General features: G+C 36.0%; 1 protein-coding gene across 1 annotated transcript; it reads right to left on the bottom strand.

Moving 5' to 3' along the window:
- Positions 1–11,017: 11,017 nt before the first annotated feature.
- Positions 11,018–14,317, bottom strand: LOC134649456 (cytochrome b5-related protein-like). The gene is made up of 5 exons (XM_063504212.1): positions 14,018–14,317; positions 13,099–13,502; positions 12,360–12,551; positions 11,763–11,993; positions 11,018–11,380 (listed from the first exon to the last, which is right to left on the bottom strand). Exons 1-5 carry the CDS (start codon positions 14,270–14,272, stop codon positions 11,086–11,088), a joined length of 1,377 nt encoding a protein of 458 aa, XP_063360282.1. The 5' UTR covers positions 14,273–14,317; the 3' UTR covers positions 11,018–11,085.
- Between the last annotated feature and the right edge of the window lie 7,328 nt (positions 14,318–21,645).

Below are 21,645 nucleotides of genomic sequence, written 5' to 3' on the forward strand. Positions count from 1 at the left end.
TTATAACCGCGCTTGAACCGTGAATCTCCTTTGCGCGCCGCAGTTTTATGACCGAGCTGTGAGTGTCGGCACGGGGTTATCACTTGACAAGTTTTTATACCTATACCCACTGATTTATTATTTTTAAGATAAATATGTAGGAATTACAAACGTTGATTATGTAAACATACATTTTTTATCCGGAGATAGTATGCCTGATTCTCACGGAAGTAAGTTTCGAAGCCATTGTGTATTTTCAATTTTGCGCGAGCGCCACGTGACACGACTATCGCGCACGCCGAGCGGCAGCCCACTGCCATACGCCTGTCCGATGGGCGCGCCGGCCAAATGTACCTAAACTGCGGAGTGACACCCCCCTGGCCACAGTTATAAGTGTTTTTATGTAAATACTAACATAGGATGTAAGTTTTTCTGGTTAACTAACAAAAATATGGATCCCATGGTCTGAAATAAACAAATTTTATTTATTTTTTATTTATTTATTTAATATTTAGGGCAACCAGCTGGTCGTTGACTAGACTTGCCCCGAACTCTATCTACATGGACGTCACCTAGCAACCTAGCATCTTCTCGATGTCCAAGAGAGCGGAGCGAGAGGACTTAATATCTTTGATTATCATGGCATAAAGGGGCCCACTGATTAACAGTCCGCCGGACGGTATCGGCCTGTCAGTTATTCGGAACTATCAAAATTTTATTCTAACTGACAGGCCGATTCCGTCCGGCGGACTGTTGATCAGTGGGCCCCTTTATGCCATCATAATCAAAGATATTTAGAACCTCTTTTCTCCAACTATACGATTTTAAAACCCTCTCTTTTTATTTGTTATTTTCTCATTCCAGTCTAATATTTTCCATGCGCCGCTAGCGCCACATTTCAAAAGCTTCAAGGCGTTTTCTATCCTGTTGATAATGCTTTAATCAAGTTTCGCTACCGTATAATCTGTACAATGCTATTCCCCAGATGTAGGTACGTACACTTGTACGAGTATGTTTGGATACGTACATACTAAACTTATTTAGTAATGCAACACCAGTGAAGATATATGGGTATGTTTTATGTGACTCGAAGCAAAGCGACCGCGCATGGTTTTTTACCTAAACGGTACAAAAACGTTGTCCATTTGTCGCTTCTGTTAGGACTATGCAATGGCGTGTTTAAACGTATCGAACTGTACGGTTAAGTCGTTACGATAAATCGTTTTGGTGTGTATCGTAATCGGTGCGATTAATCGGTGTGATTTGCCAAACGCACGACCGATAAAACTGCGCAGACGACCGGCAAAGCAGTTAGCTGTCCCCAAATACATTCATGAGGGTACAAGAGAAGATACGCGGCGCGGGAAGAGAAAATATACGACGAGGATGAAATAAAAAGTAATTGAGTAAACCCATTACCATTGTGTTTTTTTATTGGTTTTAAAATTTACTTCCCTATAACTGGAGTTGGCATGCTACCAAAGGCATTCGACACGTGAGGAAAATAACGTCCGAACGTCCGGTTTTCACTGTACTTTTCAATTTATTGGATTTGAAAATAGCAATTATGTCTTCTGAAAAGTAATTTCGGTACGTAGAACTGGGCCAACAATCTATGTACATTGTACATGTTTAAAACGCAAATTTAAACTTAGTCTAAGAAGTCTTATTCTAGCTAAGATGGTTTGATTCAATGGCTGTTCTGGTTCGTTGGTTATTTTTACTTAATTTCAAGGTGGATGTTTGCGATTGGAAAAGCTGATTTTTATTTTATAACGTTAAAAATAAAAACGAAACACTACTCGAGTACTAAGTAAACTTACTAATTTACGTAAGCTTATAAATATATTGAATTTGATTTCTGTAAGCTACATCTCAGCTTTACACAAAATTCTTCAACACAAAATCAGAAATATTTCATCAAAAGTTTATGAATAAAATGATAAATCCGGTAGAATTACAGCTGCTAGACTACCGGGTTGTTACTGCAGAGGGTCATTAAGTAGGGAGTGGTTATTGCGTAATGGGACTACGGGAGAAAACTCAGCAAATAATTATGACGGTGGCGAAAACTTGGCTTTCGGCACATTGTTAACGCTTAATTCGGCAACGTGCAAAATACTGGAGAAGCTTTGAATCTCCTTTTGCATTTTTTAAAACATAATCATTACGACTGCTTACTTACCTTCTAGTTGGTTCTACTGGTAGCTATGGACCGTGATATCGGCTCAGGGTTCAGGTAAGAGTAATTTAGGTTATAAAAAGGCAAGGCAAGGCAAGTAGTAAAGCTATAGTTATTGAAATTAAAAAATAATAATTGAAAGATTTGAAACATTTGATATTAATTTGATATGAGAGAGACGCACTGCGAGCGATGTCAAATTAATATCAAATTTAATTGAAATTTCTGATTTTCGAACATATTAATTAGCTCCTGGCTTTTGGATTCCTTTATTTAAGTAACTTTTAAAAAAATGATGAAAGGAAGACCCGTTTTACTTTTCCTATGCGAAGGTAAGTTAATGTTTCGTTTCAGAGAATATACATACCTACTTACATAAATTGTCTGCGAATTTAAATCTGTAAAATAAAGCATTTTATTAGAATTGAGAATTATAAATGGCAATTAAGCTAAAAGTGGTTGCCTAAAACTCTTATGAAGTAATTTATTCAATTAAGTTTTTAATGATGAAGTGGCCGGATGATTAAATAATTAATTTGAACAGACTTTTGTAAATGAAAGACGGCTACTTTCTCTGCTTGCCATTTGATTCAAGCGGGGTTACATACCTACCTTCTTGTTGTTGCCACCGTCTCGTGAGCTTACAGATAATAATTATAAAAAAAGCGGCCAAGTGCGAGTCGGACTCGCCCATGAAGGGTTCCGTATTTAGGCGATTTATGACGTATAAAAAAAAACTACTTACTAGATCTCGTTCAAACCAATTTTCGGTGGAAGTTTGCATGGTACTGTACATCATATATTTTTTTTAGTTTTATCATTCTCTTATTTTAGAAGTTACAGGGGGGGGGACACACATTTTACCACTTTGGAAGTGTCTCTCGCGCAAACTATTCAGTTTAGAAAAAAATGATATTAGAAACCTCAATATCATTTTTGAAGACCTATCCATAGATACCCCACACGTATGGGTTTGATGAAAAAAAAAATTTTTGAGTGTCAGTTCGAAGTATGGGGAACCCCAAAAATTTATTGTTTTTTTTCTATTTTTGTGTAAAAATCTTAATGCGGTTCACAGAATACATCTACTTACCAAGTTTCAACAGTATAGTTCTTATAGTTTCGGAGAAAAGTGGCTGTGACATACGGACGGACAGACGGACAGACAGACAGACATGACGAATCTATAAGGGTTCCGTTTTTTGCCATTTGGCTACGGAACCCTAAAAACAACGGGTTGCACTCCGGGAGTGCTGGCAGAAGTGAAAACTCAATGACATTGTAACAGTTTTTCGATCAGGACACGTGTCCGTCTTACGTCTTACGAATCTTACGGTCACGTGACCTGTCGCGAGTTTAACATTTTTTCCCCATCACAAAAAGCGCCGCTAAAGAAGTTTTCACTTCAAAAATAAAATAAAAAAAACCCATGCATGAAAACAATAATACATACAGTCCAAATTGATGTTATCAGTCAAACATAATCGATCATAATAATATTTGTTCACGTGAAGTAATATTTATTGAATATTTTCATGTTTGCCTCTGAATTATCTTGAGTTATACGAGCCAAGCATATTTATCTTATAAGCAACCATTTAATATCCTCGCTCGAGTAACTAAGGTACTTACAATCAATCACGTTGAATTGCGGGCTACGATGGAACCGTGGCGTACATACTTCGTTATGCGTTATAGTAATGGCAATCAAAGAGAGCTTAATGCTGAAATTAACCAAACGCCTAATTTGGCATCGGTAATTATCTCTACTCCTGTGAGAATGGGCACAGTGTATGATTATAACGCGTCTGTACGCGTTATAATCATACACTGTGCCCATTATATTGAATAAACATTATTCATTTATTTATTTTCGTTTTATCATCCGGGCGTTTTTTTTTAAAGTTGTCCCCTACACTTTTTTTCAAATTTGGGATTTTTTATGTTATTTCTACTCGGAATCACAAGCTCTTTCTATCCTAATAGGAGAAAAAAAAGTGTCCCAAAATTTCCATATATTTTTCGGTCTTTCCATTCCGCGACCGCCATACAAAGTCTATGAAAAATGGTGACGGAATGGAAATAAAAACCTTAGGACACTTTTTTTTCTCCTATTAGGATAGAAAGAGCTCGTGATTCTGAGTAGAAATAACATAAAAAATCCCAAATTTGAAAAAAAAGTGTAGGGGACAACTTTAAAAAAAAACGCCCATCTGGTCATTATAATTGTACCGCTAGTATTGAATAAAGATTTATTATTACACATCCATACATCCTTTTCCATTTTAACATTTCACGCTATTCCTATAAAAATAATTATAGTTTAATTAAATAAACCATTCAGTAATGTTGCTATGTACAACACAGAAACTATCCATCACATTCTTACACATTTAACCTAGAGCACAACCCTCCGTTTTTCACGGCGTTAACGGTGACGTATTACCTACTCTTTAACCCCCCCAACCGTAACTTCATTGATAAATAAGAAGCCACTTGAGGTACCTATTGCAATTATACTAATATAAATAGTTTTCGTTTTCAAAATCTCATTGGAAAAATTTAGAAACAAACCATGGTAAATTCTTACAAAACTACCATATTAGTCTCCTGATATAAAAGAAACAACCTGCTGTAACAAATTCTCTTGTGGACACCAGTGTCTGAGAAATCACCGCTTTGAAATGAAATAAGCCGTAGTAGCTCTCTAGTTAAACGTCTGAGTGAAATTTTAAGTCCACCGTGGCTTTAGTGATATTACCCTCATTTAAATATGAAATTGGTTGTTATTCCAGCGTCGCAATTATTAAATCCAGTAATGTTCATCTCTTAAATCCTGCTTGAGTAGATATTTCCGAGATTGTGTAAGTTAAGTTCTTGGAATTAATAAGTGCCTGCTTCCTAACGGGCTATTTCGGGGCTTCAATTTCTTTGTAGGTACATGTCCCCTGGAGAGACGATATGTGCAAAGGATGAACATGAGTAGAGAAAGCCACAGATAGAGGATACTAGACAAAGATCGCATTGGCGAGAGATAAGGCGTGCCTGTGTGAGAAAACCCAAAGTGTGTGCCGTGTAGCGATTGTAGAGAGTCACTCTAAAATGTACGCGCTTAACAACAGTGCATCGAAGAAGAAAAAAGAGGTTAAGTGAAGACAGACAGAATTTTGTTGAAGATATTAAAATACGTAAATCTGTGTCTCACCTTGTTCCAAGTAGTACATTTATACGACACAGTGATCGGCGTCTCTTGTCCTGTTATAACTATGAGTAAATCACGTAGTTATTTTTTAACGTACGTATGATTTGCATCGGGTATTTATTAAATAAAAAAAATAATCGGGTCATGCATGTTGGTTTCGAGACTTATTTATTTTACGCACGCATGTAGTCTATCTTGTTAAAAATCGGACCGTAGAAATTTCCGTAATCAAGAACGTACCAATTAAAAGCCTCTTACAACGATCAAGAAATTAAGATACGAAGTATAAGGACTTAAAGGAGACATTCGCAAGTTGTATTATGCTACAAAGTAACTGTTTTGATTCTGAATAGCGACAGTTCCGCACCTGCATACTGTACGAGATCTATGTATACAGAGATCAGGCGGCCTAGCCAAGGTGACGATCGCTTACGCTTCGCCATCGAATCGCTTTGTGTCTCTCTATCACTCTTCCATATTAGTGCGACAGTAAAAGTTGCGTTTCGTTCGCTACGTAGCGTTAGCGATTGACATGTTGTCTACGGGACCAGTTGATCTGCACTAAGTAAGCACATCTAACTGTTGCTTAAGCTGGAATAAAACTTCTGATCTAGAACGGATCAGATCCTAGACTAGATTCAGATTGCTACCGATAATCCGTAGGGACATACATATTTTGCAAATTGAGATAAGTTATAAAGTTAGAAATGCCGCTTTCAGTTTTATCGAGATTTGTATCGGTACGAATATAAATTATTGAAATGAAAACGACGAATTTATAAAATGACCACTTACTTGGAGACCCCGGAAAATCGGCTCAACGTATTGAGTGGTCAAAGCAATACTTCAGTTCGTGTATCCACTGCCGGCAAACTAAATTAATTTGAGGAGGTAAGGAGTCTATCTGACCGCTAGTGAGAAGTAATGTTGCCGTTTACCCCAGGGGATTGATTACTTAGATATTAAAAATGGGTGCAGAAGATCGTAAATAACAAATTACCCCTCACTGTGTTGGCAGAAAACTCATTTTCTGATCAAGAAAAGGACGTAATATTTTCTACACTACGGTATTATACAAATTATAAACCTCTCGGATCGCATGACTACTGAGATATTCTTGACTTTACTGCCCTGTAAAGTAGGTAGGTGATTTAAATAGCTTAGAGCCCGCCCAGACAGAGAGAGGTCTGGAGTACCGAGTTCCGCGTTCAGAGTTCTGCGTTCTTTCGAATGTACGTGAGTCTTTACAATAACGCACACAGCGGGCGGTCAGAACTCCGCTCCGTATATTACATGGCGCTCGATTCAGATTTAACATTTTTCTTATGATATAGGAGGAAAACCAGCAAACAAATCACCTGATAGTAAGCGATTGTCGTCGCCCATAAACACCAGAGGGGTTGTAAGACTTGTAAGTGCGTTTAAGATAGGATGGCCTTTTATGGTTTTGATACGACTTTAACGATCGTCTTGGTAATTGAGGACTATTACTTCACTTCGCATGTATCAATCAATACCAGTTCAAAACCATGAGAAATTGTATGTATGTATGTAAACACTATATTGTACATAAGACAAGTTAAGATACAATTTAAAATATACAACGTACAAAGGCGAACTTATCCCTATAAGGGATCTCTTCCAGTCAACCTTTGAATTGTGGTATCTGAATCGGGTTCCTGTTGGCTACTGGATAGGGATTAGATTAGGTACCCAATATAAAAATACCTATAGGTATAAAACTGACCTTTACGTGTAGGTACTTAAGAAAGAAAGAGTTCTTTATGTGTACTTTCATATTACGCAATCTTAACGGAACGTGAGTGTTAATCTGGCATTGTGTCTTTAAAGACAAACCGGAAGTTGCGAGTCGGCATCGGAAAAGATTGTCGGAAATGCCTACGATTCCTACTGCCATTTCCTGTACAGCACCGCCAACTAAATATTTAGCTACGCCGGATTTAATATAAGGTTCAGACATTCGTGATATATTGTGTTGATTAAAATAAGAATACAAAATGTCATGGTAACTTGGCAGCGATTTTACATTGTTGTGAGACATCATAATCTTGCGTTGCAATATTTTTCATCACACTTGTCCATATCCTACTTGTTCATAAAACTAAATTCGACGCAAGTGTTTGTAAACTTAAAAACAATCTAATTACTTATATTAAGGGACTACTTAATGTTTTTTTTAATATGGTATTTCATTATATTTTCATCTGCCATGTCTTTGCATTCTTGTATTATTCGCAATAAAGTTTTAATAAAATAAATGAGTAAATCGTGCGAACTACGAAAGTCAGAGATTTGGAAATCAAGCTATAAAAAATAAGTGTATTTAATTCGTTTATTTGTGTTTCTTAATAATTATTTTCATTTGGGCAATATAATAACAGGTAGGTGTATATGTAGCTGTACGTGTTTGTAATAATATTTGTTGTGGCTGAATGCCGAAAATGGGTCTCTCTGCCTATTATGCTTCGCCTCAAAAATTACAGAATGGGGGACCAATATATATGTTGTACTACGTAATTCCATTGAAATAATTATAATCTTAATCTTTTCGTAGGTGCGATGGAAAACATTGTAAAACGGGAAGTAATAAAATAATAAACTCGCGTCATAAAACATTTCGTTCGCTGGTTCACAAATTTATTAATATATCATGAGCATACCTTACTAAGTGTATGCAACCACTTCGTATTTTAATACCGCCTTTAGGCGGTATTGTTGTTCCACACACAGGTGGTAATATTCCCCGTTCACTCAGACTTAGCTCAAGAACGTAACTATAGATCCCCCACTCACTATATTTAGGAAACAGGAAAATAGACCATTGCATCCTTTTTAGGGTTCCGTAGCCAAATGGCAAAAAACGGAACCCTTATGGATTCGTCATGTCTGTCTGTCCGTCCGTATGTCACAGCCACTTTTTTCCGAAACTATAAGAACTATACTGTTGAAACTTGGTAGGTAGATGTATTCTGTGAACCGCATTAAGATTTTCACACAATAATAGAAAAAAAAACTATAAATTTTGGGGGTTCCCCATACTTAGAACTGAAACTCAAAATTTTTTTTTTTCATTAAACCCATACGTGTGGGGTATCTATGGATAGATAGATAGGATAAACTGAATAGTTTGTGCGAGAGACACTTCCAAAGTGGTAAAATGTGCCCCCCCCCCCTGTAAATTCTAAAATAAGAGAATGACTTTTGACACTGACAGATCAAATCCATTCTTAACCTGTTATTATAATCAGAATACGCCTGCAAGTCTCATCCTAGATTTTAAATTAATTCTAAGCTTACTAGCATCGTTCGCAGATGAATTTTTGCTTGATAAAAAAATAATTTGTCCTTGTTATCACATTAATTAAAGACTTGTGTAAATCAGTAGAAGTCATAATGTTATCTGGTATAAGTTCAAAGATTATCTTTTCAGTAATAAATATTGTTTATATTATTACATAATATTACGCAACTGTAGCCTAATATCATATTGTATCTTTCCATAACAAACAACATGTTATTTAAACGCGCAGTCTTCTTAAAATAGCTTTACAATCGGACGTCTCCAAAATAACAGCCTATTGAATAGCTTAAAGGAATTATCTAATTGGGTATCGTATTCTACTGAATAGAAATACGAAACCCCCAATTAGTCAATTCCTTACTCTCAAGAAATTACAACTTAAAGTTTGTTTTGAGAAGCTTCAAAAGGAAGCCCCACAGTAAGCTCAATAAGCCTTGTGTTGTAGGTACTAGACGACGATGTATGTAGTTATGTATAAACACACAAATAAATGCCCTTACCAGGATTTGACCCCAGGACCTCCTGCGAGCAGGCTCAATAACGTCCAGCTTAAATCGCTTCGCTTAACATGTACGGGATGTACTATATTTTTAAGGTACCTTAAGGTGAGGTGACAGGTGAAAATGACAATCTGCCGTATTCGAAGTTCAAGATATTCACAAGAGACGACACGTACTAGATCCATTTTAGATACGTTATAGTTTAGATTTCAACTAGTTCTCTGTTGCGGCAATTCGGGCAACCAATGTCATTTTTACGTTAGATAGAGTTATATAATATCTATTAGATGTGAATTGGATCTCTAAGTCATATCTTGTGGAAATCGTTCAAGAATATCTCCAGAATCGCGCTAATGTTAAATTTGACAGGTTAGATCTTAAACATATCGTTATCGTATCTTGGTGATGTCTAAAAGATATCTAATAGATGTCTATTTCAAAATCTGAATCGGGCCCAATGCCACTAGTTTACGTTCCGAACAAATTACATTTCTAATACGAGCATTTCATATTTGATGATATTCCTTATATGTTATTCTTTAGAATCATGTAAAAACTTCGAGAACTTACTTAAACCGTCCTAAAATTGCTACCTGTGTCCGATTCTTAGTAATGTGGAACTTATTGAACCGGTTTTAGGCTCATAATCTAGATATTAAACCCGCGTGTTTTTTTTTCATTATATAGGTAATTATTATCGAACTAGTCCGGAATTGTGTCTGTTGGCACTTTCTTTTATTTCACTGATCGTTTACAAAAAAAAAATATATATATATATATATATACGTTTTGTTTTTTCCAACTGTCTTGAAAAACATCGTGTGAAGCACGTGTGTTTTGGTTATTACACACATCGGCTTTCCTATTGCGGGCCAGCTCGTACGCACAATATCGAGTGTAATGTCCAACGTAGCACACTTGTATCATGATTGTACTATTATGTGACTGCTACATAATGAAACCATTTAAATAAGAGTGTAGGTGGGTCATAATAAGATCACACGAGTGTTTTAATGTCTAATTATGTAGAGTGTTTTTTCTACACAGATATTATAAAGCTGATGATAGATGATGTGTTTAGGAATATTTTAATATATCCGAAATAAATATCTTAATCGCCCATTTCACTCGATAGTGGTGTTATTGTTAGTTTATAAACAACAACACAAAGTAGATTTTTACACACTTATTAAAAAATACACTGAACGTCAAAAGGCGGCAAGTGAAAACTTTATTCACGCATGTCTCGCAACCGGAATCGGAATTCGGTCTGAATAGAGACAATGAATAAAAAGTATAAAAAGTTTTTGTAACTATATTGTGTGACATTATTATTAATTATATGAAAAGGCTCGTGAGAATCGGAATATATATATTATATTTATTACAATTTGAAGATGAACAAGTAGGTAGTTCAAATGACCATTTATAAATTTCTGGACATAGGTATTAGGTACAGCTATGTGTGTCTTTTGCGGGATCAATGTTTTATTATGACTCCTCAGTTGTGAGAAAACAACAACAGTTTGTTAGAAATGTACTAAACATTGGCCATAATTAAATAATATAACTATCAATAAAAACCCAAATGAATGTTTGGTGAAATTAAATCATACAAAATCATAGTTTTTAAAAAGGACCTTGGAGACGTAACTATGGCAACCGGCGACAAAAAAAAGCCTTCCTACCTTACCTACCTACTAAATGACTGACTGTTATCTAGACACAGTCTATTTATAGTTACTGCAACTAGTTGCAATAACCTATTTTTTATTCTACAAGGGGGCAATTATTAGAGATTATGATTCAGATTTAAAAGAAAGTTTGATACTTAATTATTTATTTATACGAATAAAAAAGTACACATAGTACAACTCTTATGGACAGCTTCAACAATAGTCTATTCTTCTTTCTTGTCAAGAATTTTGAACTCTGTGTTATAAGCGCATTTGTACTGTCCGATGAACAGATCAAATTGGTTCGTCATTCTGAAGTTGGCTCTAAATTTCTGAGCGTATTCAATGAACATGGGGTACAGGTAGGTTAGTGTTGCGTGGTCCAAAGTTGGGAAGAGATGGTGCAGCGCATGGTTGCCGAAGAACGTCATGATTGTGAAGTGGCCGCTGTTGATGTCTTTGCGGTCCATGACGGCTTCCAGCTCGTGGACGCCCCAGTCCGGAGTTTCCGTGTTGTAGCTGAAATTGTTAATGGAAATTTACGGATGAAATCTACTGATTTTACTAAAATTAAAAATAACCCAAGATAAGTTAGCTTTATGCTTTTCAGGAATTGTGTTTGTGGAGTCTTTCTAAGCACAAGCACTTCTGTACTCTAGACATAAATAAAAAAATAAAATTGTTTATCTTCGGACTCAACAAGGATCGGTAGGTACGTATGTACCTACCGATACTACCTATATCATATTTTATTAAAGATCATTTGATATACATAATATGCCGCGCTAAGCATAAGAGCAGTAAATCTCTTTAAATTGTAGAACACTTCGTACAAGTACAAGGTCGCAATCGCATTTCAAAATGAGTTACTGCTCTTATGCTTATATCAAAGGTTAACTACCTGGGCTGGTCGCCATCTTTCCAAATATCAGGGTGGTGGTGGGCTGCATTGGAACCAATTTTGTAGAAGGTCAAGCTTGCACCGGCAATGATACACAACCAAGTGGTGAACACGTGATAGAACGTAGCTCCGCTGACCACCCACATCCACAGTGGCACCAGAAAACCAACCAAGTCCGTGATGCGCCAGTGCTTCTTGAAATAGTCTTTTCGGAATATGGCCGATAAGTTCCTGTTGACGCAAAGGTGCAATTAAAGATGATGATCTTAGATTTATTCGCGATGAATGAACGCATGTATCATTAAAAACTATAGAACACCTACATATATATGCGCTGAGAAAGGCAGGAATAGGCTAAAATATAAATTTTCTTCGCACTGAGCTTCTAAATAAAATAACGAATAAAAAATACAAAACAAATAATTACGATAATGATGATCATCAGATTATATGAGTAAATATTTTCCACAGCTAGGCGAAAGCCTTTTCTAGTACCTACATGAGAATTATTGTGCGTTCACGCTGGCCTAGTGTCGATTGGGGACATAATGTTCATACACTAGGTACGTTATAATTATTGCAAGAGAAAATACTAACCTTACAAAGAAGTAGACGAAAGTTGCAAAGGGGAAATATAAAACTTCAATTAGGAATGCGAAATATCTGGAAAAGAAAGGCTTATCTTTTCTTGGAGTCCAATATACCAAAGGCTCAAAGGCACTAACTTCCAAGTCCATTAGCGTATTAGGATACAGATGATGAGATAGCACATGCGATACTCTGAAGTCCCTGTAAATATAAATTTAAATTAATCCGCGGGCCTAAACATTCTCAAGACTGGTAATTCTATGTTCTATAAGAGATGCTAAGGTATAAAACTCCACCACCACTCCACAACTACTCTGTAATGCGTGTACCGAAGAAGAAGAAGACGACGAAAGTGTAAAGCCCTTGCTACACGGTCGCCGACAAGCCTTCTAACCGTCTGACCTTGGTCTGTCCTTGGTCAGTTTTGGTCAAATTTTGTTGTAAACAACTGTCTACACGGTCCGGGACGGACCAAGGCCACGCGGTCTGGGGGCTTGTCGGTGACCGTGTAGCAAGGGCTTAAAGTGTGTGAAAGGGTTCAAGAAGTACAAAATACAATGTTCACTAACGACCCGTTGTCTAGATATTAGGCATTTAAATTTTTTAAATATTTTGATTATTTCACATTAAAACCTATACCACAAAATAGAACAGAATGGAAATAACGGAAGGAGGCCTACATCTCAAAGTTTGAAAAGGGCCAAAAAGAAGAAGAAAATCCTATAAGTACATAAATGATATTACTAACCGGTAAGACCACAGGGTCATTGAAAAAAGGTGCATCCTCCAATTTGACCTCCTGTGTATGTAATTATGAGATGCAACTACTGTCCACGCGAGCATTAATGAAGCCAGCATCCACGACATATTCGCCAGTACGGGTACTTTTGTATAGCATGAGAAAGCTGCTAAAAGTAAATAGGCTGCGAATAAGCTATCTATAATCCTGTCCGACAATTTTGTAACATTCTTTGGAACCTTCGGTAATTCTTCAGCAACAGCCCTCTTCAGTGTCCGGTAAAATCCATTGTCATCGAAAGTGAACGGAGAGTTTCTTGGCGTTTTTGCATCTCTTACGTAGTACTTTGCTAAAATTGTGTCGACAGATTTACTGAAATGATGAGACTCGTATGCTTCTGTGATATCAGTACCCTGAAAATAATAAAATTGGCAAGCATTTAAAAATTAAAAATATAGTTCTGAGTACTTAAAAAAGTTAATCTTCGTTTTTTTTTGTTTGTTTTATAAGTACATATAAGTTACGTAATATTGGGTACAATTTCGTAATAATTTATATTCTGCACAGCGTCTATCTTAATACCCTGTGTGTCTGTTTGTCGACATTCTTTAAATATTGAGCCATTTTAGACTGAATTTATAATTAAAAACCAGAGACTTTTTATCCTTGAAATTAGGCTTTAAAAGGTTGCTGCCACTCTAAACTATCGTAAGGGATGTGCATTTGAAGATTAATTTAAATTTATTCTGATCTAGTTTTTAAATAGGTACTACACGAATTATACAAAGATTGCGTTACAAAATGATTTCAATTTCATTATCATTTCAAATTACGCACGCAACAACGTACACGACAAAAATACGAATTAGAACGAAAGCTTGAAAATATTGATGAAATGATCTGTTATCATGCCGTAAGTCAGGATTACCTTAGTAAGCTCCAACCAATCAACGCCACCAGGATGTTTGTTGATAAACGCGTCTAAATCGTATAGACCATTATGCACACGCCATAACCCCTCTGCCCCGTCATCCATTGCCTTTCCCTCCAGCCATTGTACCGAGTCCTTTAAACCGGTATCCCTTAACGACGGATACTTTAGTTGAGGGAACGTTACATGAGTATTTTTCTCGACAGCCCGTCGGTGGGCTATTTCGCTATACTCCGCTCCTTTCGGCGCCATGACTGCGTCTGCACTCTGTGAACTTCAAATAACAACTTGTTGTGTTTACAACTGTACACCGTTTTATCTAAGTTACACACTTTGGTATCATATAGACCTTCATAATGTCAAGTCATTGTACTGGGTTATCGCCAATATTAATTTTATGTTGGGTTCCTTATTCATTTATGTTTTTGTTCAAAATATTTCGCGGATTACCAAAGAAATATTTATATTTCAAGTACTTCAGTTCCGTAATATTCAGTAGGTAGGTACCTACTATAAACGTCGCGCTGACGTGTACCTGAAATAACATGCATAAAAGGCACTACTTTAATAATTCCTTTAGCCTTTTGGGACCCGCAAGTAATTGTTTTGTTTGTGAAGTTGAAACCTTCTATTTTTAAATAATTAAGGAAAGAGAAAGTATATAGTAAAGCAATTTAAATATTCAGTATCTTTTAGATAATATTCCACCTGTGATTCTACTAATTTTAAAAATTATGCACACATGGCTTGGCAACGACGTTAAGTTGTAAAAAAAAAGCCTGCCTAGCCTTTTTTTAGATTTCATAGTAACCAGTAGAAATGTTTCCAAAAACTCGAATAAACATTAGATGTACGATTATAGCCTAATAATAATATCGTATAATATGTTATTAATATTTAGGTGACAGCGTCAGTCTGTAGGGCCAGCACAGGAGTGGCGCGACAGTATCACGCTCGCGAGATAGACTACTCGTTCCTCTCTAGCGAATACACAGAAAAAGGGCGGGTAGTCTATCACGCCAGCGAGATGGACTACCCGTCCTTCTCTAGTTAATACACTTAGAAAAAGGCGGGTAGGTAGTCTATCTCGCAGATATTGTCGCGCCACTTCTGTTCTAGCCCTACTGGTGCCATTATTAAAATGATCCGTAAATATTGACTTAAAAATTGATTGTTTAATGTCTTTTAATGTGCCTTGTATCTGAGGATAAAAGAAGTAATTACAGTAAATAACTCATTTAATCATTTATCTCGTTTCTGTGACAGCTACTTTATTTATTTAGTCAAAACTATATTCCACAATAAAACAAATACAAAAGGCAGACTTAACGCCTGAAGAAATAATCTTTCAGGCAACCATAGGGCAAAACACAAATATTTAAAAAAACATAGCATTAATATTGTCTTCGGTTAACGCGATAGTTACTCATGAAATAAAACTATTAAAACGGATTATATCGTGTATATTGAATTTATTCTACATCCCGATGTTTCGAACCCTTTACAGCGTTCGTGGTCAACGGGTGACTGAGGAAAAACTACACTGTGCAAATCAGGGCTCGGAACCGGTATTTAAAAAAAACCCCGAAATAGCCCAATATTTTGAACTATTTTGTCCTCTTTACGTAGGACTGAATCATTTATTTAGGTTACAAATTTGTATTATTAGATTGTCCCATTAAAAATGAAATAATAAACCAAAGAACGAAAAAGAACGTAATAATACCGGTATTTTTGTATGGGGCAAATACCGGTTTCCGAGCCCTGGTGCAAATCTACCCACTTACAAAATAATAAAACTATCATCAATTTTAAGGCCAGTTATACATACAAAATTGTTAAACGTCGGGATGTAGAATAAATTCAATATACGCGATATAATCCGTTTTAATAGTTTTATAATATAGCATTAACTTAAAACTATTCTGGAAAACATAAATATGAACTGGCTTGCAAGCAATATGCGGATTGAGGCAAAATTGCGGCACATTTTATTTTACACGCTCAATTTAACTCAATCTATTAATTATCAGCAGCAGCATGTGATAACCCCTTTTATTATATAACTATAGCACCGAATATTGATATGAGTTAAAATAGATATGTAAATATTTTTCCAGAAGCAAATTCAGAGTACACATGCACTAATACATAAAACACTACAATGACACTCCAATATTTAAGAGGCCGGTAACGATTTTAGAGCAGAAATGTAAAATTGATAGATTTAGTCGTGAAATTGTACACCTTTTGTTACGTAATATCCAAATAACAAGTATTGGTTTCTATTAGCACGTCTTCTCATCTTGCCTTCTTATGAGGTCGCGAGCGCGCGTCACCGGTAATATATAACGAGAAAGGGCAGTTTTTAAAAATTCATCAAAATATTATGGTGGTAAATTATACAAAATGATGTATAAGAACAGTTTTAGGAAATGTTTTAGACTGTTTAAGTATCAAAATTACGTTGAAATTAAGTCGATTTTCAAAGACATTGTCACTTGTTTTGAAGTAATTTCTGGAGAAAATTGATTTCGTCTAACTTTCATTTAGACTACTTCAAAGTCATAATAACAAAAATGTAGTCTATTAAAGGTGGAGTACATGATATGTGTAATACAAAATTACCATTTATAGCAGTCCAAACTTTACAAATAAGATCGACAAAATGAGTGCTTTACGCGCGTTTACCTAAACGTCCATCAGAAAAAAAAACTATTACTAATTTAGTGAGTCTGTTTTCAAAAAAATGATTTGTAAAAGTGCAATATAAGAAGATGTGCTAATAGATACCAGTACCTACTTGTTATTTTTATCACGTAATAAAAGGTGTACAATTTCATCGACTAAATCTATCAATTTTACATTTTTGCGACTAAAATCGATACCGGGCTCTTAAGTCATAGTTAGTGGCGTTGTTCATAAACAGCTGCTAACTTAATCAGTTGATGATAATCGTTTGTCCCTATCTGTCGCTATGTCATAGAGAGGGACAAACGATGATCAACAACTTGACGACCGGTCTGGCCTAGTGGGTAGTGACCCTGCCTGCTAAGCCGATGGTCCTGGGTTCGAATCCCGGTAAGGGCATTTATTTGTGTGATGAACACTAATATTTGTTCCGGAGTCATGGATGTTTTCTATGTATATACGTATGTATTTATCTATATAAGTATGTATATCGTCGCCTAGTACCCATAGTACAAGCTTTGCTTAGTTTGGGGCTAGGTTGATCTGTGTAAGATGTCCCCCAATATTTATTTATTTTTATTTTATTTTAACAACTGATTAAGTTAGCAGCCGTTTATGAATAACGCCAGCCAGCCCCTTACTCATAAACGCGCTACAAACCTCAATTAGAATAATCGTTTGTCCTTATCTGTCATTTTGACTTATGTATTTATAAGAAAGGGATAAAACATAATTTAACTAAATCAGGTCCGTAAAGTTTTATGAATAAGGGGGTACCTAGTTATTTAGCCACAACGCAAGTTTTAAGCGAACAACATTAATACGATATACGGCGTCACACCTCATATCGCATGCCATCTTACACAAACACTGGCGGCTCTTAAGATCATCTCCAAATCTCATTGTGCAACCGAGAAGGATAAGCCCTTACGAAAATCGGATTTCTTGCAGAATTGTCCTCTTCCTTTATTGCATCGAAAGGTGAGTAATCTTCGATATTACTAATATCGCAGTCATGTGGGTTCTCAAAAATAAATATTATTAAATAAATAGTGGACAATCTTACACAAATCGACTTAGCCCCACAGTAAACTCAATAAGGCCTGTGGCTCAATACACCGAAAACGTCCATTACTCAAGAACAAATACTTGTTATAAACACGCAAATAAATGCCCTTACCGGGATTCGAACCCACGATTTCCAGCTTCATAGCTACCGACTAAGTAGGCTAGGACTTAGGAGGCCGTTAAAAGTGTTATAATTATATACCACTTTCAGCAATAGCACCCGTCCTTTTCGGTTTGAAGGTATAGAGAGAGAGGAGGTATATTTGGGCAAAGTTTTCCTTATTTTGAGAATTAAACAATTGCTGCCCACATTTTCATTTTTCTTCTGTCCACTGACGTGCATAATTCGTTAGCTTTGTACGAGTAACGAAAGAACGTCCACAAATTTAATGTTACATGTTACAACGCCAAGCTTTCTCGCTTGAGCGGATGGTACTCAAAAGGACTCTCGATTTAATAACAACATGACTTAGAAATAAGTCGCTCGGTAAATGGGAAACGTTTTCCCCGTAAATGTTCATAAAACTAGAAAAAATATTACATTAAGTATATATTTATTATATATTTTATAGTTCGTTTTTTTTAGCATTAGAAAGAACTTGAAAGAAGGTAAGGTAAGGGAAGAAGCGATCTTGACATGTCTTTTAATTGAAAAACACTTTTTAAAAATCAATAACTATTACTTATGAAAGCAGAAGACTATAAAAGATCGTATTAGATTCATAATTGTTACATATTTACCATAACTTATTTTTAAAATATGTTTTTCAATTAAGACACATCAAGATTGTTTACCTTATTTCTAATGCTAAAAAAAACGAAGTATAATAACGGTCTTTTTTAGCTTAGTCGGTAGTGACTCAACCTACAAATTTGGGGAACTCTGCTTCAAATCCCAGTAAGGTAAGGTGTTTTTCCATGTAGGTATTTATCTATGTAACTATGCTTAATTATCTTCGCCTGCGGCACCCTTAGAGCTGTGTTTGGTTTGGAACTAGGTTGATCTGCATAATGTTAAAGCTTATTTATTTATTTATGTTATGTTTTTGGGGTTTCAAAGGTCCAAAGGCGAAATGGATCCCGTATAGAAACGTTCTTCCTTTCTAGACCCTCTAGACTAAAAGACGAATGAAATTGAGTTGTAATTAAGTAATTTAAAATTCCGAAGTTGTCGGTCCCTTCAAATTCAACAAAACTTTCAAGTCAACACTATAAAAACACTCCGTTTATGCAGCATAGGAATTCCGATAGCTGTTAAGTTCTCAAACGTAATTATTTATTCTTAAGATGCCTTCATGTATTTGCATGCTTCTTATTTGTGCACATTTGAAAAGGTGAAATGTTGGACATGCCTGTAGAACATACTCGTACTCAAGTGTGCTTGTCGAGTGTTGATGGCAAGCGTAATAGACAATAATGTCTTCGCTTGTCTCATAGACTACACCTAAGCCCTTTGTAGGGACTCTTGAACACGCCCCGTTTGAGTACAATCGGTGTCAGAGAAAATATAGTACGTAAGGTGAGTTCGACTAAGATCGGACACCGGGTAAGATCGTATGATTCAAATTTCTGCCTGTTGCGGGGCTTTTTTTTAATGCTGGCAAGGTGATGCAATGCGCTGTTTTGTCCCGGGCATTGCATCACCTTGCCAGCATTAAAAAAAAAGCCCCGCTACAGGCAGAAATTTGAATCATACGATCTTACCCGGTGTCCGATCTTAGTCGAACTCACCTTACCTTAGTCCCATAACAAAATATATATAAATAGCCAGTCAACCTCTTTCATGCATTTAAACTTGTTATGTTTAAATTCCTTTATTGTAATACTAGCGACCCGCTCCGACTTCGCACGGGTTAACAAATTATACATAAACCTTCCTCTTGAATCACTCTATTTAAAAAAAAAACCGCATCAAGATACGTTGCGTAGTTTTAAAGATCTAAGCATACATAGGGACAGGCTGCGGGAAGCGACTTTGTTTTATACTATGTAGTGAAGTGAAGTACCTACCTATTCTTTTACTCACTGGCAAGTTCTTTCTCTTTCTCTTCTTCCTCGACGAGTATGCGCCCACTGTTGGGCATACGCCTCTCAAAATCTCCTCCAATTTGCTGCTTCTCTCCTCCAGAGCTGCAATCTTCATCATCCACTCATCACAGTACCATTATTATATTTCAACTAAAGTAACGTACCTAAGTGGTTACATAGGTACTTATTTTTAAATGGTCACCAGTACGGCTACCATCAGTTTAGCACTGACATAAACGCCGTCGAGAACGTAATTTACTAGTACGGGCTCTGTACCACTACTACCAGTTTGGCACTGACGTAAACGTCACCGAGAACGTAATTTACTTTCTATGCATCTCGCTCGTACTCGCATATTAGTGCAAGCGAGATTCATAGAAAGTACTTAAATTACGTTCTCGAAAGCGTTTATATCAGTTTTGACACTGTCAATGACTCATGGTACGGGCTTTTATCTTAATACTAGCTGTTGCCCGCGACTTCGTACGCGTGGATTTGTATATTGGTGGTTATAAATTCTACATTAGCTTAGAACATTAGGCAGCAAAAGATAGCAGTAGGGACGGTTAATCATTTGTTAATTATTATACAACGCATGAGATATGTCTTTCACAACCTGGCTACGAAGTTTCAAGCCCCTAATTGAATAAAATTGTTCTCGATATAATCTCTCTCAACCCCCAGAAGATTTTCAAGTCCACTGTTTAATAAAACCTGCTACCTAACTACCTATTTACGACGTTAGAAGTTCCTAGCTTTAAATAAAATTTGAACCCTCTACCAACTCTCAACCCCTGTTTAAACCTTTAAGGGATGAATTTTTAAATACGCTGAAATTACTTTAGTTGTATTCTAATAATTATGCCTTTATACAACGTTTCAAGTCCCGCACTCAAATAAATATTTGGGTTCCATACAAATTTTCAACCCCCTTTCACCACCTTGGGCAATGAATTATGCGAGCGAAACTACCGTACGAACCGATGCGCGCGCGCGACTGACTGACTTTATACAAAGATTTAAGTCCCGCACTCGCAAAAATATTTGATCTTCATACACTCTTTCAACCCCTTTTTCACCTCCTCGGGGGATGAATTTTTAAAAACGCTGAATAGGTTTTCTTATTTTTTAATAAAATACCTTTTTACGAAGTTTCAAGTTCCTAGCTTTAAATAAAATTTGAACCCTATACAAACTTTCAACCCCTTTTGGACCCTTATAGGGGATGAATTTTTAAAAACGCTGAAAGTACTTTTCTCGTATTCTAATAGTATGTCATTATATAAAGATTCAAGTCCCGCACTTAAAAGAAAAATTTTGACCTCCATACAAATTTTCAACCCCTTTTTCACACCTTAAATGTTGAATTAAAAAAAAACGCTGAAATTAGTTTTCTTCTCTTTTAATGAAATAACTTTGTACGAAGTTACAAATTCGTAGCTTAAAATTAAATTTAAACCCTATACAATCTTTCAACCCCTTTTTAACCCTTTTAAGGGACAAATTTTTAAAAACGTTGAAATTACTTTTCTTGAGTTCTAATAATATGGCTTTATACAAAGATTCAAGACCCGCACTCTCAAAAATATTTGGTCTCCGTACAAACTTTCAACCCCTTTTTCACCACCTCGGGGAATGATTTTTTTTTAAACGCTGAATTTCGTTTTCTTTTTTTTTAATTTAATACCTTTTTAGGAAGTTTCAAGGTCCTAGCTTAAAATAAAATTTTCACCCCATGATAAAGTTTTATTCCCTTTTTTACCCCCTTAGGGGTTGAAGTTCCTAAAACGTCGCACTTATTTTTTTTTGTAATCGGCTATTATGCCTTTCTAAGAAGT

The sequence above is a fragment of the Cydia amplana genome, chromosome 7 (genome assembly GCF_948474715.1).
Source record: "Cydia amplana chromosome 7, ilCydAmpl1.1, whole genome shotgun sequence".
Classification (NCBI taxonomy): Eukaryota; Metazoa; Arthropoda; class Insecta; order Lepidoptera; family Tortricidae; genus Cydia; species Cydia amplana.

Coding starts and splice junctions, on each gene's coding strand:
- LOC134649456 (XM_063504212.1), bottom strand. CDS start 14,272: ATGGCGCCGAAAGGAGCGGAGTATAGCGAAATAGCCCACCGACGGGCT. Junction 13,503..14,017: donor ATTGGTTGGAGCTTACTAAG/GTAATCCTGACT, acceptor TATTATTTTCAG/GGTACTGATATCACAGAAGC. Junction 11,994..12,359: donor TTCGTCTACTTCTTTGTAAG/GTTAGTATTTTC, acceptor TTGCGTCAACAG/GAACTTATCGGCCATATTCC.